This window comes from Lathyrus oleraceus, chromosome 6 (assembly GCF_024323335.1).
Source record: "Lathyrus oleraceus cultivar Zhongwan6 chromosome 6, CAAS_Psat_ZW6_1.0, whole genome shotgun sequence".
Classification (NCBI taxonomy): Eukaryota; Viridiplantae; Streptophyta; class Magnoliopsida; order Fabales; family Fabaceae; genus Lathyrus; species Lathyrus oleraceus.
The window spans coordinates 467,937,822-467,963,114 of NC_066584.1; the positions used below are offsets into that span (position 1 = coordinate 467,937,822).

General features: G+C 35.1%; 1 protein-coding gene across 1 annotated transcript; it reads right to left on the reverse strand.

Annotated features, from left to right (window-relative positions):
* Positions 1 to 623: 623 nt before the first annotated feature.
* Positions 624 to 18,797, reverse strand: LOC127096285 (uncharacterized). Its single transcript, XM_051034873.1, has 4 exons — positions 18,594 to 18,797; positions 18,183 to 18,500; positions 17,983 to 18,099; positions 624 to 800 (listed from the first exon to the last, which is right to left on the reverse strand). The coding sequence occupies exons 1-4, from the start codon at positions 18,795 to 18,797 to the stop codon at positions 624 to 626; spliced, it is 816 nt and encodes a 271-aa protein (XP_050890830.1).
* Positions 18,798 to 25,293: the final 6,496 nt, after the last annotated feature.

Here is a 25,293-nt window from a genome sequence, read left to right on the forward strand (position 1 = left end):
CCCGATTCCGATACCATATAGCAAGCTTTACCCGCAGCTGATCCAGAATGATTTTGTGACCCCTCGAGCTCTCACACCTACGTCACCATACCTTCCATGGTACAATCCAAATTCAACATGTGAATTCCATAAAAGGGCAGTGCGACATGACCTAGATTCTTGCTTAGCGCTGAAAGCCTTGGTCTGAGAACTGATTAACAAAAAAGGCTTAGTCTTTGAAGAAGATCACCCGAAGGTCAAGTGCATATACCATATTTGAACAATGGGGCACTCCATCGAGGAATGCAGGAGTTTTAAGTTCAAGCTGCAAAGATTTATTGTCATAAGGTCACCAACACTCAAGGAGGAAGGCCCAGGTACAAATATCTTGATTTTTGATCTAGGTGGTGAGAAAGGCAAAAGACCCCTGAAGCCCCTCAAGGTTTTATACCACAAGGAAGAGGTCAGTGATGTGGCTAACGAGATATCATCGTTTCCTGGTAAGAGAATTCAGATATCGTCTTGGATTTCCAATGTTACAATCCATGCCAACGGAAGCAAAGGAGAAGTGAGTAGTGAGTCCAGGAGGGTTGCATTCAACAATGAGATTGAAGGAAAATAATTTGAAGATCGTCGTGACAATGTCAAAAAGCTTGTTGATCCCAACCTTCAAGTGGCTGAAAATGAGCAGTTAGCAATGCATAAAGTGCCATACCAGCAACCACTACCTTTTGGTCTTCATTACCAACAATCCTGGTTTTCTCCTCATCCAAATCAACGAGACCAAGGCCCGAGATATCAAAATCAACATCAAAATCAGCCTAGGCCTCGAAATAACATGGAAATAAGAAATGATCCTCGTCATCCAATCCTCATGACATATCGCCAACTCCTATAGTCTCCGATTCAAAACTCGTTGGTGGTTCCCAAGTCTCTCAAGCCAGTCCCATAACCTTACCCACCCGGGTATGACCCAAATGTGCAATGTGGATATCAGGTTGGATCAGAAGGGCACACAACTGAAGAGTATAAATCTTTCAAAGCCAAAATACAACAGTTGATTGACAACATGTATATAGCCTTTCAAGAAGGAAACTTGGTGGTGAACGTCAACCTATCGCCCGGATAAGTGCGATGATCTCAAGGGGTGTCTCACGAGGTTAATGGATCAAGTTTGAAAAAGTCATTTCCCTAAAGCTGGCAATCATTTGGTTGTTTCAACATTTCTTTTGTAATTTCCTTGCATGTTGATTGCTAGTTGCTTTTAAGCTTTGTTGTTTTCTTTAAATTGGTAATATTAATGAAATGTTTATGCATCTTTTGAATTAATCCATCCGTATTCACTTGTTTTTCATTTATGTTAAAAAAATACTTCTCTCATTCACTTCTGTTTATCAAACCGTTGTGTTAACAAAGATTGGAAGGAGGATGATGAAAACGAAACACCTGAAATTGTTGTGGTATGCTTTTGAAGAAAACCTTGCCGATGATGTAAGGCATTATTTCAAATACCCAAACACCGGAGAGATAAGGAGTTAATCCTTAGTCAACCACTTTGAGCCTTGAAGTTAGTATTTCTTTCGGAACTAAAATCCTTAATCTTACCCAGGGACAGGGTAGTTTGTTCAAGTAATCTGACTTTGCATTTAAATTGCAAGAGGAAACATCCCACTTAAAGAGTTTCAACCACACGTTACTCTTCGAACACATCTTGAAGTGTCGAAGAAACTGAAAAGTGAAAAAAATTATAATGGTTATTCCTCATCCACCAATAATGTGGCAGTCTCCACCTTTCAAAAAGAAAAGTCCGCTAAGTCAAACACCACAAAATGATTTAGGTAAAATCAGGGCATCCCGGTGGTCCAAAAGGTTCAAAGAAGTGGTCCAGGAAAAATTAGGGATCAAAGGGAAAAAGAGGTCATCAAAACCCTCAACAAAAATAACAAAAACAAAATAAGGTGATTGTTATTTCAAGAAAATCTCATTTAGAATCCTCATATTTACCATCACACCTTTGAACCCTCTTGGAAGTTGAATGCGTATGTCAATTAACTGAATGTAGGAACTGGAGATCATCAAGAAGAAGGGGTGGATAAAAATTAAATTTTGAGCCTTATATCCATTTGTTTCAAAAAAACGGGAACCAGACCATGTTACAACCCTTAAAAGACCTAATTGAGGCATGGTTTATTTTGAAATCATATTACAGCAAGGTTGTGTTAACCTGACTCCAAACGATTTTTGTTAATCATTTGATCGCACCAACTTGCATACTATGAATGACTAGATCATCATTGTGTTCTTATTAGTGACCCTTTCACCGTATTTCACCCGTTCATATCAATAAATTTTGATTTCAAATTTTTGCATAAGAACTGCATTAAAATTACCATTTTTTGAATGAACAATCTTATTTGCAAGTCAGCACTTAGCATCAAAGAAATTCCAATAATATATAATTGAGGAACTTGATAAAGTGAAATAAATCAAGTCAGGGGAAATCACTTTGAGTATCAGTCAATCCGAGCCAATCACCGTAAGGGTCAGTTAGCCAAGAGTAATATTCTTCAAGACTCGGATTGGGGAAAGCCACCTGAAATTCTGGTATCAGATATAAGATGTCGAAGGTAATGTCACGACACTAATATCTGTTAACACACAATGGATAAAAAATACAAAATGGTAAAGCGAATAACACAAGCAATTGTTAACCCAGTTCGGTGCAACTCACCTACATCTGGGGGCTACCAAACCAGGAAGGAAATTCACAAAAATAGAACTAGTTCAAAGACTCTCCGTACACTTCAACAAGTTACAGTCTTTCTCACCTAATCTCTACCCGTGCAATTTCTACCTAAGCACTCTTAGATATGAGAACCCACTCACTTCCCTACAATCACACACCCGTGATTTTAAACAACAATCCCTTGTGAAAATAAAATACTTTTCAATTACACACTCTTGATTTTACTTCACAGTTTCAATCAAGAAGACACACTCTTGATCTTGCTTTACAGCTTTGATCAAGAAGACACACACTTTTGCTTAACAGCTTTAGAGTGACAAATTACAACTACAAATCAGTCCAATTCAATCATCAATGGATGACTTGAATGACCTACAAGTCTCACGACTAAACAGACACAAACCCTAACTCTCTCTCTATATTTCGCTCAGTATTTGTTGTGTGTTCAAACAGGTTTTCCAAGTCCCTTTTATAGAAGCTTTCAGCTGGGCTTGGACATCTTGAAAACCCTAAATCTATTTTCCAATCAAATCTTTTCATAACAGCTGGTTAGATCTCCTTGGAAAATAAGTAAATCTGTTTGTAATCCATGATTGAATGCGCCAGCTAATCATATCTTCAATCATACAAAGATTGCCATTAATTGTGCAATCGCAAAACACCAGACATTCATACTGAATGTTCTGTGTACAGGATGTCATGACATCGGGTCTGACATCCTGGAAAAATCCTACATAATCCACTAATTTCTTTTATAACTTCCAGCAGGTACAGCCATATCAGATGCCATGACCTTGTGTATGTCATCTGAAACAATCCTGCATGAACATGTCTTTCATTTAAGCTCCAGCAGGTACATCCAAAATCAGAAGCCATGGCATTGTATGTGGCATTCTAAAACAATCCTGCATGAACATGTTCTTGAACTCCAGCAGGTACATAGGATATCTCATGTTAAGACATCACACATAACATCTTGTGAACACTCTTTGTTTTACCAAAATTGTTGCCAACACTTAGAATCAACAAACTCCCCCTTTGACAAATTTTGGCTAAAACATATATCTGTCCTTTTTGTTCACAAGGTAAACTATCAGCAATTAAACAACATAACAGTAGTTTAATCAGCAGCAGAAGCAAAACAATTACTAGTTATGGCTACTAGTAATGCACACATGCATAAGGGTACTTCTCCTCCCCCTAAATCTGTGCAACAAAAAACAGAATTACTAGTTATGGATGCAACTAGTAAGACACGCAAATGCACAAGGGTACTCCTTCTCCCCCTAAATCTGTGCACACAACAAACAGCCTCCATGAACATAACAACTATTGTAACTCCAACACCTGTACCAGCCAGAATGTCATTCTGACAACTGCTTCAACATCAACACCTGTGCACCATATCAGACATCCTCTTTGTCATCTTTGACATCTGTAAACAGAATAACATTCTGTTTTAACTCCTGTGCACTTCTTTTAAAACTAGCTGTCCTCCAGCTATATACATCTCACAACTCCAGCTCCCCCAGCCCCACATACTTCTAGCTCCACATACTTCTCCCCCTTTTTAGTCAAAATTGACCAAAGGTGAACAGTTCTCATAACATCTTCACACCCATCACATCCTTCACTACACCATACCTCACAAAACTCCATACTCTTTTTGTGAGAACTATCCACAGACTCCTTTGATTGCTATAGATTCTCATACACACAAATCCCCAATTTTCCTCTTAAACATTCAAATTGATTGGCATCCAAAGCTTTTGTGAATATGTCAGCTAATTGCCTCTCTGTAGGAGCATGCTCTAGTGCTATGATCTTCTCTTCCACAAGTTCTATGATGAAGTGATGCCTAATATCAATGTGCTTTGTCCTGCTGTGCTGAAAAGGATTCTTGGAGATATTTATAGCACTCAGGTTATCACAGTATAATGTCATGATGTCTTGTGTGACATTGTATTCAGACAATATTTGTTTCATCCAGACCAGTTGAGAACAACTACTTCCAGCTGCTATGTATTCTGCTTCAGCAGTGGATAGAGATACACAATTCTGTTTCTTGCTGAACCATGAAATCAGATTGTTCCCTAAGAAGAAACATCCTCCTGATGTGCTCTTCCTATCATCAGCACTCCCAACCCAGTCAGCATCACAGTATCCAGTCAACATAGATCCAGATCCATGAGTATATAACATCCCATAGTCACTGGTGCCATTGACATATTTCAGTATTCTCTTCACTTGGTTTATGTGACTGACTTTTGGTTCAGCTTGATATCTAGCACACACACCAACAGCAAATGCAATGTCAGGTCTGCTTGCTGTGAGATATAGCAGACTGCCTATCATGCTTCTATATAGACTTTGATCTACACTGACACCATTTTCATCTTTGGAGATTTTTACATGTGTAGGAGCAGGTGTTCTTTTATGACTTGCATTCTCCATGCCAAACTTCTTCACAATGTTCTTGGCATACTTGCTTTGAGATAAAAAGATAGAGTCTTCCATCCGTTTGACTTGTAGCCCAAGAAAGTAGGTCAGTTCTCCAACAAGGCTCATCTCAAACTCAGATTGCATTTGTCTAACAAAATGTTCAACCATCTGTTCTGACATTCCACCAAATACAATGTCATCTACATATATTTGTGCCACCATGGGCTTCCCTCCTTCATTCTTCACAAACAGAGTTTTGTCAATACCTCCTTTCCTGTATCCATTGTCAGTAAGGAACATTTTGAGTCTCTCATACCAAGCCCTGGGAGCTTGCTTCAACCCATAGAGGGCTTTCTTAAATCTGTACACATGTTGTGGAAGATTTGGATATGTGAATCCTTTAGGTTGTTCAACATATACTTCTTCATTTAAGTAGCCATTCAGGAAGGCACTTTTTACATCCATTTGAAACAACTTGAATTTCAGAATGCATGCCACTCCAAGCAATAGTCTAATGGACTCAAGGCGAGCTACAGGAGCAAATATTTCATCAAAGTCTACTCCTTCAACTTGAGTATATCCTTGAGCTACTAATCTGGCTTTGGTTTTAGTAACAACCCCTTGTTCATCAGATTTATTCTTATATACCCACTTTGTTCCTATGACATTTACCCCTTCAGGTCTAGGAACCAATTCCCATACTTCATTCCTCTTGAATTGGCCTAACTCCTCTTGCATCGCATTGATCCAGAACTCATCAGTCAAGGCTTCCTTGATATTTTTGGGTTCAATCTTTGACACAAAGCAGCCATGTGAGATCACTTCCCTTGATCTAGTAGTGACTCCTTTATCTGGATCTCCTATGATAAGATCTTTGGGATGATCCTTCTGAGTTCTGGTAGAGGGTCCCTTGTTGATTTTGTCATCTTCAGGTTCAACTTGAGGAGGTTTTTCTTCCTTATTTTTGTCTGAGAAGTCAACTGGAGAATCATTCAGAGATGTCTCAACATCGTCTGTGACATCCGTCTGTTGGTCATCAACCACAACATTAATGGATTCCATCAATACATTAGTTCTGGAATTAAAGACCCTGTAAGCTCTGCTGTTTGTTGAATAGCCCAAAAATATTCCTTCATCACTTTTGGGATCCATCTTCCTTCTTTGCTCACGGTCAGCCAGGATATAGCATTTGCTACCAAATACATGGAAGTATTTGACTGTGGGTTTTCTTCCTTTCCAGACTTCATAAAGGGTTGTGGGAGTTCCTTTCTTTAATGTCACTCTGTTGTGGACATAGCAGGCTGTGTTCATTGCTTCAGTCCAAAAATGATAGGGCAATTTCTTAGCATGAATCATAGCTCTAGCTGATTCTTGAAGAGTCCTATTGTTTCTTTCCACCGCACCATTTTGCTGGGGAGTGATGGGAGATGAGAACTCATGATGAATTCCTTCTGAAGAGCATAATTCAGCAAATTTGTTGTTCTCAAACTCCTTCCCATGATCAATTCTAATTTTGACAACATGACTTTCTTTTTCCCTTTGAAGTTTCAAACAAAGCTCCTTAAAGACTTCAAATACATCAGATTTTTCTCTAATAAAACTGATCCAGGTGTATCTTGAGAAATCATCCACCACCACATATGCATATTTCTTCCCACCAAGGCTTTCTACTTGCATGGGTCCCATCAAGTCCATATGAAGTAGTTCTAGGACTTTGGTAGTTGTGTCATGTCTGAGCCTTTGGTGTGACATCCTTGTTTGTTTTCCAATCTGGCATTCTCCACAGATTTTTCCCTCATCAATCTTTAAGTTGGGAATTAGCTTCAACTGATATGATCCTTTTCATCCCTTTAAGGTGTAGATGTCCCAATCTTTGATGCCATATCTTCACTTCTTCTTCTTTGGCTAAGGTACACATTGAAGAGTATCCATTTTCTTGCGAGCTCCACATGTAGCAGTTGTATTTGGACCTAACTCCCTTCATGATTACTTTATTTTCTTTGTTAGTAATCAGACATTCAGTTTTGGTGAAGTTTACATTCAGACCTTGATCACACAGTTGACTGATGCTTATAAGATTAGCAGTTAATCCCTTAACAAGTAGGACATCATCAAGGTCAGGAACTCCAGGGCAATCCAGCCTACCCATTCCCTTGATTTCACCCTTTGCACCATCACCAAATGTAACATAACTCATGGCATGAGGATGAATTTCAGTTAGCAGATTTTTGTTCCCGGTCATATGTCTGGAGCAACCACTGTCAAAATACCAATCTTCTTTGGCTGAAACTCTGAGGGAAGTGTGAGCTATTAGACTTGTGACCTTTGTCTTAGGAACCCATTGCTTTTTGTTGACAATCTTGTGATGCTTGGACCTTGATTGGTGTTGAGAATGAACAGGGCCAGGATAGCCACATAGCTTATAGCAGAAGGGCTTCAGGTGGCCAAATTTTCCACAGTATTGGCATTTCCATCTTTGATGCTTCCCTTTTTACTGTTGTGACATCTGATGTGACATCTCAGGTTTGCTTCTAACATGGTTGCACTTAGGTTTGGATTTTGGTTTGCAACCAGTGTAACTGCACTCAGCCTTGAATCCAATGCCATATTTGTTTCCTGTTATTTGCCAGTCTGGAGAATCTTGTCTAAGATGGTAGATCCATTGTTAAGCATTCTTACATACTTAGTCATCTCATCTAGTTTGGAATTCAAGAATACAACTTCAATCTTCAATTTTGAGATGGTTTCCACAAGCTCTTCCTTTTCATTTTCCAGCTGAGCTATCACTTTCTTCTGGCTTTTAGCTTGTCTGCACACTCTTGCCCTTCTGTGGCACAACTCTTTAAGGGTTCTTTCATCATCAATTGACTCTTCCTCAGACCCCCATCTTCCTATCAAAGCAGTCACATGGTTTGTAGCTTCTTCTGTTTCACTTCCATTAGACCAAGAGGCCACAAGACTCCTCTTTTGTTTCTTGAGGTAGGTCTCACATTCAGTTTTAATATGACCATACCCATTACATTCATAGCACTGAACTTCTTTGGGCTTTTCTTCAGACTTTGGTTTCTTACCAAAGCTGTTGGATTTACTGATGTTAGATGTGATGTTCTTGACATTGCCCTTTGCTCTCACATCTACCTTTTTTATCAGTCTGTTGAATTGTCTTCCCAGCATTGCTATCTCATTTTCCAGGTCTTCATCAATATCTTGACCACCTTCCTCATCTTCCTCTTCAGTGTTTGACATAAATGTTATGCTCTTGGCTTTCTTTTCAGCTCCATCACATATTCCCATCTCAAATGTTTGGAGGGATCCAATTAGCTCATCAACTCTCATTTGAGATGTCTTGAGATTCTTCTATGGCTGTTACTTTCATAGCAAATCTCTTGGGGAGTGATCTGAGTATTTTTCTTACTAACTTTTCATCTGACATCTTCTCACCCAAGGCTCCAGAGGCATTGGCAATTTCAAGGATACTCATGTAGAATTCATGAATATTTTCATCTTCTTTCATCCTCAAGTTTTCAAACTTGGTGGTGAGCAGCTGTAGTCTAGACATTTTCACTCTAGAGGTGCCTTCATGAGTGGTTTTGAGAATGTCCCAAGCATCTTTAGCTACTTCACAAGTATTTACTAATCTGAAGATGTTCTTGTCCACTCCATTGAAGATGGCATTCAATGCTATATAATTTCCAAGGGCTAGGTCGTCCTCCTCCTTGGACCATTGTTCTTCAGGCTTTTTCTCAGTAGTGGCATCTCCTTCTTTAGTGACTACAGGGTACACCCAGCCTGTCAATACAACCTTCCAAGCCTTATTATCAAGAGATTTTAAAAAAGCTACCATTCGAGGTTTCCAATAGTCATAGTTAGAACCATCCAAAATTGGTGGCCTATGAACAGATCCTCCATCTCTCTCCATTGTACCTGAAAGTATTGTCCCTAGATCTCACCCAGAACCAGAGCAGGATGCCTGCTCTGATACCAATTGAAATTCTGGTATCAGATATAAGATGTCGAAGGTAATGTCACGACACTAATATCTGTTAACACACAATGGATAAAAAATACAAAATGGTAAAGCGAATACATAAGCAATTGTTAACCCAGTTCGGTGCAACTCACCTACGTCTGGGGGCTACCAAGCCAGGAAGGAAATTCACTAAAATAGAATTAGTTCAAAGACTCTCCGTACACTTCAACAAGTTACAGTCTTTCTCACCTAATCTTTACCCGTGCAATTTCTACCTAAGCACTCTTAGATATGAGAACCCACTCACTTCCCTACAATCACACACCCGTGATTTTAAACAACAATCCCTTGTGAAAAGAAAATACTTTTCAATTACTCACTCTTGATTTTACTTCACAGTTTCAATCAAGAAGACACACTCTTGATCTTGCTTCACAGCTTTGATCAAGAAGACACACACTCTTGCTTAACAGCTTTAGAGTGACAAATTACAACCACAAATCAGTCCAATTCAATCATCAATGGATGACTTGAATGACCTACAAGTCTCACGACTAAACAGACACAAACCCTAGCTCTCTCTCTATATTTCGCTCAGTATTGGTTATATGTTCAAACAGGTTTTCCAAGTCCCTTTTTATAGAAGCTTTCAGCTGGGCTTGGACATCTTGAAAACCCTAAATCTATTTTCCAATCAAATCTTTTCATAACAGCTGGTTAGATCTCCTTGGAAAATAAGTAAATCTGGTTGTAATCCATGATTGAATGCGCCAGCTAATCATATCTTCAATCATATAAAGATTGCAATTAATTGTGCAATCACAAAACACCAGACATTCACACTGAATGTTCTGTGTACAGGATGTCATGACATCGGGTCTGACATCTTGGAAAAATCCTGCATAATCCAATAATTTCTTTTATAACTTTCAGCAGGTACAACCATATCAGATGCCATGACCTTATGTATGTCATCTGAAACAATCCTGCATGAACATGTCTTTCATTTAAGCTCCAGCAGGTACATCCAATATCAGAAGCCATGGCATTGTATGTGGCATTCTGAAACAATCATGCATGAACATGTTCTTGAACTCCAGCAGGTTTATAGGATATCTCGTGTTAAGACATCACACATAACATCTTGTGAACACTCTTTGTTTTACCAAAATTTCTACCAACACTTAGAATCAACACCACCACAGAAGCTCATTTGGTCCAACTATCCAAGGATAGTCAACCAGAAGTTTACCATTCCAAGTTTTGGTTAATCAAGGTTAAATCAGTGCAGTATTCAAACATTGGGGCAGGCCGTCTCGAGATCTTCTCATGTCAAGCTGTTTCAAATTCACTTTCAAGGTGAACATTTTCAAAGACCCAACAGACTAGGGCAAGATGAGCCACAGAGGGGCAGGCCCCCTTCATGCTTTCAAACTACTCAAACAAATTCTTCCATACGTCAACAACTATTGAGTTTAAGACGAGTGCTCAAAAATCATGCTAGCACGATTCATTAATCCTCCAAAAGGATCTCATTAGCTAAGTTGTGGTTGTCAAGCATGATAGAATTCTCCTTTGACAACATTTATCACAAAATGTTTAGTTGAGTTCTAGGTGTTGAGGAATCATGACCTCCATAAAAAGGCTTTACAAACTCCCAGTCCACTAAAGTGTCAGCATTTTCATATCATGATCATTCATATATCATGCATAAAAACAATTTCAAATTATGCATAGCCGAAATGTACTTCGCGCTCATTTTGCATTGACCCAGATCTTGTTGTTGATCCTATATCCTTTGACCTCTAATTCCAGTTTGTATTTGGTGCCCTTACACCATCATCCGGTTTTCGCAGTCGTTTTCAAGTCCAACTCAGTTGGCACCTATAAAAAAAAATTCCATGAGGTTCAATTCCTTCTTGGATTATCCGATGAATTTCCGGATTACTCCTTTGTTTATTGGTGTATTTCCATAACTTGTCTAATGTGTTTTTAGATGTTTCCCCACCTATCTGATGTATTCTCTAATATGTTTGTCTTGTATTCTGATGTATTTCCAGAATTTCCTCGATGTATTATCGGATGTGTTTGTATTCTAATGTATTTCCAGAATATCACTTCTAATTCTAATGTATTTCCAGAATTCGTTTCTTTTACTCTCTGATGAATTCCCAGACATGTCATTTTTGTTCTGACACACTTCCAGAACCTCTATGTCATTCCCTGACATTATTTTAAGACTCATTGGTGTCTCCTAAAATTCAGTTGTGACTAGGCATTATTCCAAGCTCAGTGGTCATTAGAACTCATTTTAAACCCAATTTTCATTGACATCACTATCACTCCCTTTACAATTGTAATTGGTATCTGAAGTTTGGTTGTCGCCAACATCATTCAAGTCCAGTTGTTGCTGGTAAACTCCATTGTAGCCGATAATTGTTTTACTAATGACTTCTATCAAGTCCAATTGTTGTTGGCAAAATCCGTTAAAAGTTGGTTGTAATGCATTACTTACGGTCAAAGTCCAATTGTTGTTGGCAAAATCCATTAAAAGCTGGTTGTAATCCATTACTTACGGTCAAGTCCAATCGCTGTTGGCAAAATCTATTAAAAGCTGGTTGTAATCCATTGCTTACGGTCAAAGTCTAATTGTTGTTGGCAAAATTCGTTAAAATCTGGTTGTAATCCATTGCTTATGGTTAAAGTCCAATCGTTGTTGGCACGTACAGAGAGTTTGATTGCCCTGTCTTTCCTGATGGTTCCGTGAAAGTCATGTATGACTCATCATCTTGAGGAATTCCCAGAAGCTTGGAGGTTTTTCGTGTTAGAAAACTCCAATGATGTTGGTTTTGTTTGATTTCTTTGTAAAGAATCATCGTAGCCTTTTGCATGGATGATCTACTTATAAGAAGACTCCCGTTTATCTTTGTTTTGTATAAATTCCCTATTAGGAATCTCCAAAATCTTTGATCGGATGAATTTCTTATGAGAAATCTCTAGAATTATCATATGTATTCTAAAGTGTCAGGTCATGTATGAACCTATTGATGAAACTTGCTTTGTATATTTTCCAATATTCTCAGGTCATGTATGAACTTGTTGTTGAAGTTTTCTTTGGGTGTTCTGGTGTTGTTAGGTCACGTATGAACCTATGGTTAAAATATCCGTGAAACCTCCATAATTGTCAAGGTCATGCATGAACCTATGGATATACTTTCTTTGAATTTTCAAGTGTCGTCAGGTCATGTATGAATCTGTTGATAAAACACCCTTTAATTTTTTTCTCCAAGTGTTGTCAGGTCATGTCTGAACCTGTGGATGAAACTTTCTTTGAATATCCTAATATTGAGGTCATGTATGAACCTATTGGAATTTTCCTTGATTTTACAACATTGTCAGGTCATGTTTGAACCTGTTATTGAAACTCCTTAAATATTTCAATGGTCAGGTCATGTATGAACCTATTGATGAAATTCTTTGATTTTTTCCAGTGTTGTCATGTCATGTATGAACCGGTTGACTAAAATTTCCTTGATATTCAGGCTGTCATCAGATCATGTCTGAATATGTTGTTCAATCATTCTTTGTATGTTCCCTTATGCTTTCAGGTCATGTTTGAACCTGTTAATTGATCACTCTTTGAATATTCTGGTGTTGTTAAGACATGTATGAACCTGTTGTTAAAATCTCTTTGCATATTCCTCAATTGTCTTTTCTCCAGCAGGATTGTTATCCCCGGTGAATTTCTACTCTCATTTTTTGTTTTCTGTGGACTACCTTTGCCATATGTTTCCATCATTATCGCATAGATCTTTGTTTCATTCTGTATCCATTATAAAGAATCATGTTAGGGTTTATCTTATGTCTGATCATATCCCTAGCAAACCAAAAACAAAAACAAGTCATTCATGCATTCATAGCATCTCATATCATATCATATCATTTTCATTTCATGATCAAAATCCGAGTCTTCTTAGTATTTAACTATCTTCCACTATGATCATATGAAAAGTGTACCGCTTCATATTCTCATGTTGAAGATACTTAAATAGGGGCAACTGTCACACCCCAATTTTGACCCTGAATCGCTGATTCAATACATTCATCATAGCTATTGCATCTCTGCATAGCACACCATGCATTCCATACCGCATAGTGCCTAGAATATCAGTCGAAATAATTTTTTCGGATCTACAAGCAAACTGATTGAATTAATCGACGGATGTGCGTCAAATCAGTGGACGAAGAATTTTAAAATCAAGCTTCCAGACATCAGCTTTATTAATCTACGTTTCACGTAGTTTAATCTGGTATGCACGATTTATTTTTCAGCTAATTTTTCAGACACTTTTTGATCAGCTCAAGCCTGTTTAACCGGTCAAAATTTATTTCAAAATTAAAAGAAATGCTGTATTTTTCCAATAAGTTTATTTCACACTGATCATTTTGGTGCATTAAGTTTAATTTTTCAAGCAATTTTGCGTCCGATTTTTATTCATTATAAGTCGGTTTATGTTTATCTTTTTGTTGAAATGTTCAAAATAATTAAATAAAACTAGTTGTAGTCTCACTTTAATTTTATTCTGGTTATTTTGAAAAGTTTGATTTTTTTTGTTTTAATTTGGTTTAAGTCATTTTTGTCACATAAATAAAACTTAAGGGGCATTATGGGAAATTATAGTAACATTTAGAACCCTAATGCATTGTATATATATAACAGCATTGAGAAAAGAGAGAGGGGAGTGCGGCGCATGAAGGTTCTAAGATCTCTCGTTTGAAACCAACACCAATAGAAGAGAAACAAGGGTGTGCCCGAGGGAGTGATTTCTTTTGACTCTAGAAATTTTTCTTTTCAAATAAAGTTAAGAAAAGTTAAGAAATGATAGAAAGTTTCTTTGATTTTTAATTTTAATAAACAATATCTTCTTCTCATGAGCCACCTACCTCTACATCACATGGATTGTCTCTCACCCTAAAATTCATGTGGTTCAGATACATTTCTTCATCAAATTTCATGTTCTCTCATTTCCGGACCATATTTTTTCTTTACAAGATAACCTCCTCAATTTGTATGTTAACATTACTCTTCACAATTCGCGGCCGCCGATAAACCAAATCTCATTGTTCTTTTTCTTATTTGACATTTCCCGTATTATTTTTTATTAGTATTGATTTTTTATATATATTTTTATATATTAGTTTTATCTCAATTTTTATATATCCATATTCATTATTTGTTTTGATACATATATATTGTTTTTTTATACTTACTTGTTGGTGTATATATAGATATATATATATATATATAATATATATATATATAGATATTATATATATATATATATATATATTGATATATATATATATATAGATATAGATATATATATATAGAGATATAATATATATATATAGATAGTCTATTGTATATATATATATATATATATATATATATATATATATATAGATATATCTATATATATATAGATTATTATATATATATATATATATATCTAGATATATATATAATATATGTATATATATAGTATATATATATATAGATATATATATATATATATATATATATATAGATATATATGTATATAGATGTATATATAGATGTAGATATATATATATATAGATATATATATATATATATATATATATATATATATAGTATATCTCTATGTAAAGATATATATATATATAGATATGTATATATATGTATATATAATATATATCTTATAGATATATATATATATAGTATAATAGATCTATATATCTACATATGTCTATAAATGATATATATATATAGACATATATATATATCTATATATATCTAGATATATATATATATATATATATATCTATATCTATATATAGAAGATATATATATATGATATATATATGTATCATATATATATATATACTATATATATATACATATGTGTCTATATATATATATATATATATCTATAGATATATATCTATAATATATCTATATATATATATATATCTATATCTACATATATATATCTATATATATATATGTGTGTATATGTGTGTATATATATATATATATATAGATATATATAATATATATATATAGATATAGAGATATATTATATATTATATATATATATATATGTATATATATATATATATATATAGATATATAGATATATATGTATATATATATATATATATATATATATATAGATATATATATATATAGTATATATATATATATATATATAGATATATATATATATATATATAGATATATTATTTTTACATATTTACTTCATTTATATATAGATATATATATATATATATATATATAATATATTATATATATATATATATATATATATATATATATTATATATATATATATATATATATTATATATACTTCAGTTTTTTTTTATATACACACACTTATATTTATTTATTTCTAGTTTTATGTATATCAATTTTTTATTTTTTATTTTATTTTGTTTTTTATCGATTTTGTACTCGTATTGTGGATAAAATGTGTTTGTAGTGTTTAGCTTTATATTTTTTGATTAATTTGAATTGATGCAAAAAAATATTACAACACTGTTGTAGTAATAATAATATGCTTGATTATTGTCTTGCTTTGATTGTGTTGTTATCTCGATGTTAAAGTTCAATTTAACTTTGAAAATCATTTACACGCATAGATTCAGTTGCCCGACTTCTTATAGAGTGATTCTTACATGAATACACTCTAAGTTAGCTTAGAGCTAGATTCAGTTTGCTCTCGGTTTTGGTTGGCATTCAGTCTCGTGGCTTACTCTTGAGTCTTCTTACAATGAGATCTTAAGCAACATCAACTTAACTTTCAATAATTTCAAACCTTTGTACATTAATCATTTTAATTTAATTTCAATACATTTTCATAATTAAAATTGGAAGAAAAAGATTACCTGGGTGAAAGGTTCAGATGTAGTCCCGAATGTTAAGCCCAAGTTGTAAGAGCTTGTAAGCCATATGTATTCGTCTTCTCTTCAAAATATTTGTAAATATTCAAATGTTTTTTCTCAATAAAATTGAATGAAAAAGATTACCCTGTATGGAATATCCAGTCGTAATCCTGAATATTAGGTCCAAGTTGTAAGAGCTTGTAAGCCATATGTATTCGTTTTCTCTTCAAAATATTTGTAAATATTCAAACGTCTTTTCTCAATAAAATTGAAAGAAAAAGATTACCTGGGTGAAAGGTCCAGACGTAGTCCCGAGTATTAGACCCAAGTTGTAAGAGCTTGCAAGTCATAAATATTCGTCTTTCAAGCCTAAAAAACATTCAACCAATCAAACTCTTTTTTCGTCGTCGTGCGATTGATCAGAAAAACCTTTTCATAAATGAAAGACATCTTGTCTTAAGGTGATGTGAAGCAATGCTTCGTCCATAATTATTGAGTTGAGATAAGTGTCATTTTTCCGAATGTTGATTTGTAAATCCATTCGATGTGTGATATACGTCTGCTCCTCATCTGTTTTGGGTAAAACAATGTTTCTCGTTGATTAACACAAGATAGTTTTTGCTAAAATTGACCAACAAACAAACATTTTCTACCCAGAACTCTACACCAAAAAAGACCTATGAGAGAGCTTTTTTTGGCCTTTAAAAGCGCTTAAAAGCGCTGCCGTAGGTGGCGCTGCTATAGGTTTTAGCAGCGCTTTTTGTTTACTAAAAAGCGCTGCTAAAGGTTGTCAATAGAGAGCGCTTTTTAGTAAAAAGCGCTGCTAAAGGTGGTATATAGACAACCTTTAAGAGCGCTTTTTACTAAAAAGCGCTCTCTATTGACAACCTTTAGCAGCGCTTTTGAGTAAAAAGCGCTCTTAAAGGTTGTCTATATACCACCTATAGCAGCGCTTTTTACTAAAAAGCGCTCTCTATTGACAACCTATAGCAGCGCTTTTTAGTAAAAAGCGCTCTCTATTGACAACCTATAGCAGCGCTTTTTACTAAAAAGCGCTCTCTATTGACAACCTTAGCAGCGCTTTTTAGTAAAAAGCGCTCTCTATTGACAACCTTTAGCAGCGCTTTTTACTAAAAAGCGCTGTCTTTTCCTCTAGTAAAATAACAAAACGCTGCCTTCAGTTTAAGCCTACCATTTCAACCTGTAATATTTTTTGGGAATAATCCCATAAACCTGTAAATCAAGCCTCTCTAATTCAAGCATTTGGAGTCATAATTCAAGCATTTGTAATTTTTTAAACCAACACAAGCAAACCAACACAAGAATGAACACATTTGGAGTCATAATTCAAGCAAACCAACACAAGGATAGATAGGCACTGAACACATTTGGAGTCATAATTCAAGCATTTGTAATTTTTTAAAGCAAACCAACACAAGAATGAACACATTAATCTATCCATGAAATTAAAGATATCACTAAAATTATAAAGAACTATACACAAGTCAAAACTAATATGTTATACGGCCTATTTGGAGTCATAACTAATCTGTTAAAAATATAAAGAACTATACACTTGCCAACCAGAAACCATTCTTCATCAAAGTATTCATGTTATTTTGAAACCATTATATACTAATTAATCTTTTCTCAATAAAATATTGACACAATTCCTCCTTGATTTGTTCCAACTGCAGTCTCGTGTAATGAGCACACTTGTATTCATCAAAGTACTACATAACAAAACATAATATGCATGATTTAGTTAAAAGTAATAAATAATATGAGATAGGGTCTCCTGAAATTCATTTACATATCGGAAATTATTAGTGGAGATAAAAAAATTAATTATATATTATTAAACTTTTGATTTAATTAAAGACACAATGTTCTACTTACACATTCATCATAAATATGTTGAACGTCATCCCTAACAGTTCCATCCTTTCCCACACGAGCTTCTTTCCACAAAACATGTGGCGGAAGTGATGTTGCGTCACTTTTCGTCTCGTCTAACTACGCATTGACACAAATAATAAGATAATCAATTATAACACATTGAGACAATTAATAAGATCGTAGCATTTTTGTATACTTACAATTTTTTCCTCTAAGCGTGCATATCCCAAACGCCCTTTTTTGTATGCATACGTGGGATTTGACGCTCTCTCGCGATTTGTGGCACTCACTTTCTTGAAATTTTCGTCTCTTCTTTGGGCTACAAAAGCAACCCATTCTTCTTCTGTAATGAAGATCGCATACTTCACTGGATATTCCGGATCATATTCAACAAAAAAATTTTCTTTGTCCTTAAGATACTTGTTTGTTAAAAACGTTCTCCACCCTCTGTGTCTTTTTCCGGCCAATTGAAGTATATACTTTTTTCGGATAGTTGTATCTTCAATGTTAAAAGACCTCTACGAAAAAATATTGGAATAGAGTGTGTTAGTATAAGTAATTTAAAACATTATCGTCAATATAAAGAAAATATAAACAATCATATATTGTACCAGTATCTCAGTCCAAATCTTATCTTTAGCGCTACCCAACTCTTTATTACTCCATCTTGTAGCAGTGATTGGAATGTGCATACGAACAAGTGTACCAATGTAGCTTGCCAACTTTGCAGCATTAGACCCAATTAGTTGGTTATCAGCATTCCAATTTACATTATATGTTACTGCTTTATCTCTATCACGAATGATACTCTTCATAATAGTGATGCCTCGTGTAATTTCTTTTCTGAAGTATCATCAGGAGCATTTGCATCTTGTGAGTTTTCTTGATCACTAGCCATTTAACCTGTAATAAAGAAAAATATAAAAATGAAATGAAAAATATAAAAATCCATAATCAATAATCCATATATATATTGAATAATATAAAATGACATAGGCTATAATTAAATTTTCTTGAATGACATAGGCTATAATTATACTATTACCTTTTTCAGTAACGTCTCTTTCTTTTCTGGTAGGAATATGTTCTACTTTTCTTTTAACAACGCGGACGGTTGGATTGATCCAAATACCCTCATTATGATCATTTCTAATACATGATTCATTCTCATTTTGATCATTTATGGTAAAAGATTCAATCTCAACATCAATATCACCTTGATCTCCAATTCTTTCATCAATTACTTTGTTAGATAAAAGCACTATAGACCATTTCGTACTTGTCGGATCAGTGACATAGAATACTTGTTTAGCTTGAGAGGCTAGAATGAAAGGCTCATTTGTGTAACCCACCCTATTAAGATCAACTTGCAAAAATCCTGACTTATCCACTCGTATGTCATTATTATTTTCAACCCACTTGCAACCAAATATAGGAATCTGAAACTTCTCATAATCAAACACCAAAATGCGCTCGATAACCCCAAAATATGACAGATTTGCAAATTTCGGGTTTAAGTCCTTCACACTTGATATGTGCATTGCTTCAGCTACCAAGGTGACACCACTATTTTGCATAGTACTTTTATCATCTTGTTCTTTGGTATAAAATGTGTATCCATTAATTGCGTATGCGCTATAAGAAAACACAACCAAACTTGGACCATATGCTAAACATCTCAACCTTTCTGTTATTGAAGCGGGATCTGAACGATACTTTGAATAAATATGTTCCTTAAACCATGGTATGAAACTTCGATTGTGCTCTCGTACTATCCAATTCTCATTTCTATTCGGATTTAAACCTCGAAGAACACCCTTGTGCATTTCAACATACGGCTCAACCTCAATCTCATTGTGCAGAACATCGAGGAAATGTCTTACATACAAAGACTTCCAATATGGCAGTTCAAAAAAAATTGACCTTTTCTTCCACCCACTCTTGACAAGTGTATGTGCAAAAGGCTTGCCAAACTTAGTACTTACGTCCTTCACCTTTTCAAAAATCTGATCACCTGTCAACATTGTTGGAGCTCTACCTTCTTCTGTATTTCCATTGAATGCTTTTCTCCACCCACGGTAGTGATGATTAGAATTTAAGAATCTACGATGACCGAGAAAGACATTCTTATGACAAAGGTCCAATCGCATCGTATCGGTTCCGTCTTCACAAACAGGACACGCTTTTTCACCTTTAATGCTGTACCCTGATAGATTTCCGTATGCTGGAAAATCATTAATTGTTCCAAACAACATCGCCCTCAAGTTGAAACTTTCTTTCCTATACCCATCATAAACCTCCACACCGTTCTCCCACAAAAACTTTAAATCTTCGATTAAGGGTGTCAAGTATACGTCTATGTCATTCCCTGGTTGTTTAGGCCCAGAAATTAACATAGATAACATCATGTACTTACGCTTCATACATAGCCATGGAGGTAGGTTATAAATCATAAGAATCACAGGCCATGTGCTATGCGAGATACTTTGAATACCATGTGGGTTCATTCCATCAGTAGACAATGCCAAGCGAAGGTTTCTTGCTTCTTTTCCAAATTCAGGATAATCATTATCAATTTTCATCCACTGAGGTGAATCTGCCGGATGTCGAAACTTTCCATCAATAATTCTTTCATCTGCATGCCAAGTCAAGTGTCTTGAATCGGTTTCACTACGATACATGCGTCTAAATCTCGGAATTATAGGAAAATACCATAAGACTTTTGCTGGAGACAACTTTTTCTTATATCGAGGGGCACCACATTTAGGACACTCATTTAACGATGCATACTCGTTTCGAAACAAAACGCAATCGTTTGAACAGGCATGTATCTTATCATAGCTCATGCCAATAGAGCACAACATCTTTTTGGCCTCATACGTTCGATTGGGAAGAACATTATCCTCTGGTAGTATATCTTTCATAAGAGCTAATAACTCTGTGAAACTTTTATCCGACCATCCATTGCCCGCCTTTAAGTTGTACAACTTTAATAACGCAGACAATCTTGTGAATTTTGTACAACCATTATACAACGGTTTCTCTGCATCGCTTACCAACCTCTCGAACATTTTGGGACAGTCCTTAAGATCTTCTTCAAGCGCTTCTGCAATCTCTTTGACTCGATCATAATCATATGTATCTGTGCAATCGTCGTTTGAAGCATAGATCGTATTATACCCCGATTCAACATTCTCGTTACTTTTCTCACCATGCAAATTCCAACATGTATAACTTCTATCAATTCCATACCGTAGTAAATGCGATGCCAACTGAACCGCGTCAACCTGACTCCCATAACAGCAACTCAAGCAAGGACATGTCATTCGATTGGGGTCTTTGGCGTGCGCAATAGCAAACTTAACAAATTTCGATACCCCATTCTCGTACTCTTTCGACAATCGATTGGAATACATCCATGTCTTATCCATGGTTTTAACGCAAAGTAATTAGGGTACAAAACGGTATAACGCGTTTTTGTCAAAACCCAAAGTATACACGGAATGAATACGGAGCAAGAAAACACAACATATTCACGCAATTTCAGACAAATTCATCACAGTGTACCAGTAATTTGAGGAAGAAATTTACCTCGGATTTACCGAACAGCAACGTCGAGAAGGTCAAACTCACGGAAACACAGGGAATGAGCGCTGTACATATAAAACAACATCAAGGATAAGTCATAACGTATAAAACAATTCAAGAAACTTATATGATGCACATGAACAATTCACATATAGTCCATCAGGGTTCATTTTACACTACAGTGACCATCTTAAAAATTCACATAATATTAAAACATCATTTTACAACATTAAATAGGATTGCCAAAATATGACTGTAGCAGACAAAGTTATGCCAAAATATGAATGTACATTTTGAAGTTTAACTGTTCATTCAAACCAACATGTAATAGGATTGCCAAAATATGAGACATTGCTCTAAGTTCTTGAAACCATATCACATATATCACTGTAGCAGACAAAGTTATTCCATTTGAGTATCCAACATTTAACATCAAAATCACTTTCTGAAATTTCAGTAATAGTTAGAATATGAGGATACAATGGTGCAAACATATCAGTTCATTCCTTCCTACTTTCTCAGCAAATTTAAACAAATGTTGAAAAGGCACTGATTCTATTAGAACTCCCAACATTATTTCTAAGTCAATGGCGATGCAAGTTACAGAATATCATTTATATCAGAACAAGATGAAACTTTCGGTAAGTTACAGAATATTAAGCAAACATAGTCACAAACTCTAATAATCGATACTGACAAATAAATAACCCATAATGTAGCAATGCAAGTCCATTCAAACCAAAATCGACCACCTATTCTTTGACTTCTAGGGCAAAACAGAAAGACACGAAAACCTAACCTTAAAACGCAATGAGATTTCCAGGTATTGAATCCTTCTCTTTCGAATGCAGTCTCTTTCAAATTTGCAGTGTTTATCGTTGAGATTTCCAGGTACTCTGTGGAATTTTTTCCAGGGCAGCGAGAGCTTCGAACGAGAGAGAGTGAAAGAGGGATTTCTGAAAGTCAGGGATTTTGTAATATTAGATTTATTATAATTTTTATAAATGACCTATGAGAGTGCTTTTACCATGAAAGCGCTTTCATAGATGTGAGACTGAGACCTATAAGAGCGCTTTTACCTTAAAAGCGCTTTCATAAGTCTGAAACCCATGAGACCTATAAGAGCGCTTTTACCTCAAAAGCGCTTTCATAAGTGTGAAACCATGAGACCTATAAGAGCGCTTTTACCTTAAAAGCGCTTTCATAAGTGTGTGAGACTGAGACCTATAAGAGCGCTTTTACCTTAAAAGCGCTTTCATAAGTGTGAAACCCATGAGACCTATAAGAGCGCTTTTACCTTAAAAGCGCTTTCATAAGTGTGAAACTCATAGATGTGAGACTGAGACCTATAAGAGCGCTTTTACCTTAAAAGCGCTTTCATAAGTGTGAAACCCATGAGATCTATAAGAGCGCTTTTACCTTAAAAGCGCTTTCATAAGTGTGAAACTCATAGATGTGAGACTGAGACCTATAAGAGCGCTTTTACCTTAAAAGCGCTTTCATAAGTGGAGACCTATAAGAGCGCTTTTATCTTAAAAGCGCTTTCTTTACATAGGCGAATTTTTTTTCAAGCTATTACAGCGCTTTTTTTAAAAAGCGCTTTCTTTTTGGTGCTGCCAAAAGCACTTTTTGGCGTAGTACTACGTAAGCCTTGAGTTCTCTATTGCATCCAGAGATACGTAGGAGCAGGATTTGTAAATCTTGTCAAGCACATTAATAAAAAACTTAGGTTTAGTCTCCTTCGTTACAAAATCCAAAAACATTCTTCTCTCTTCTGTTTTTTCTTTCCCACCTAATAACTTGAGAAGCCTAACATTTCAAGCTAACACTAACGCGCACAATTAACCTAATGGTTCTCGTTGAGTACAACGGACGTGAGGGGTGCTAATATCTTCCCCTTGCGTAATCGACTCCCGAACCTTGATTTGGTTGAGACGACCATAATCATTGTCGTTCTTTCTTGGGTTTTATCGATATTTCCCCTTTCCTTTTTAGGAATAAATATATGTTTGATGGCGACTATGTTCAGTCTATCACACGAGCGTGCAATTGCGCCTTGCTAAGTCGTGTTCTCATTTTTCAAGGTGCGACAATAGCGTAATGTCAAACTCTTCTACATAATATTTACTCAATTAATACTTATTTAATCTTTCAATATCTCCAATTTGCTTCAAGCCTTTGTGTGTAGGAATCAACCCTTTGATCATATCAATTCCTTGAGCAATAAATTGTTCGAAGATTTTAGAAGAACTCCGCCTTATCTGTAGCCTTCCACACAAGAATTTCGTGGCAAGAACTTTGAACTTTCAAAATAGAGGAAATTGTTTTTTCACATAATCACAATGTTGATTATGATACTCACTTTAATTTGTTGCATGAGAAATGATGACAAAAAGGTTTTTATATGTGCTTGAGATTAAGCACTGAAAATGGTTGAAAAATTCAATTAGATTCGAATCAATAACATTTCGCGATTTGAATCAAATGAACAAGTGAAGTGGAATAAAAGAAAATTATAGTTTTTACCCATTTTTCATTTGATTCGAATCAAGAAGAAAATGTGATTTGAATCAAACACCTTGTGATTCGAATAATATGTTAAATTTTATTCGAGTCAAACAGGTTATGCTAACTACAAAAATATGGAAAATTTGTATGATTCTAATCATGTGTAAAGTGTGATTCGAATCAATTGAGGTAGAGGTGACCTGGAGTTTGATGATACGAATCACGTGTAAAATGTGATTCCAATCAAATTGTTTTAAAAATTTATGGTTTCTAACTGTCCAAATTATTCGAATAAGGGTTTGTGCTTGATTCGGATCAAACACCCAAAGTCCCAAAATTTCAAAATTTCAATGAGATTTTGAGATTTTTCTTTCCACCTAACTTGAATCAATATCATATATATGTCGCGGTGAAGAATCAGAGATTAAGTTATTGATTAGAGTTGACTCATGAATCAAAATATCACCACCGGACTTTAATTTATCCAAGGGAAGGGGAAAAGATTCGAAAATAACGCAATATGTATATGCAAAGCTAGAAGATTAAACTTAAGCTAAGCAAAAAAATGGGAGATTCTAAGGTACGTGGGTGTGTTATGAAAAGGGAGGGTATTAGCACCTAATCATCTGTAGTACTCTACAGGAACCTTGTAAATATATGTATTTGGTTTTAAATTGTTTGCTATTGATTGGGGAGATGAGAAAAAGAACATCTTTTTATAGTTTGATGATTTGGAAAGACATTGAGTCTTATGCCTACATACCCGTGAAGGATTAATACTTTGAATTCAAAAGTAAGAATGTATTTGTTGGGGTTGATTTTATGAGAAAGAGACAAATTGTCATCTTAAGGAGAAAACTCACTTTTAAACCACCACAAACATGTGGAAGATAGATCTTTGCATCAAATTAAAAGAAGGGCTCTCACTTGGATATAGAATCAACAAGTATGCCACGTACCTCTTTCAAATTGAAAAGAATCAATATCAATCTCAACAATATTATGGGTTAGGAGATTTAAATCTCAACTAGGGATGACTCATGTCTAATCTTTTTATGAAAAAGTTTTAAACATGGAAAAGCCAAAGTGGCAAAAGGGTTTGAATTAAGTGTTTTTTTTTTAGGTCTTATGAAAAGATCTTTGAATATGCTTAAGTGTTTTGAAGCATTTGATTAAGAAATAAAAGGGAAAACAATGACCTAAGTCAAAGTTTAT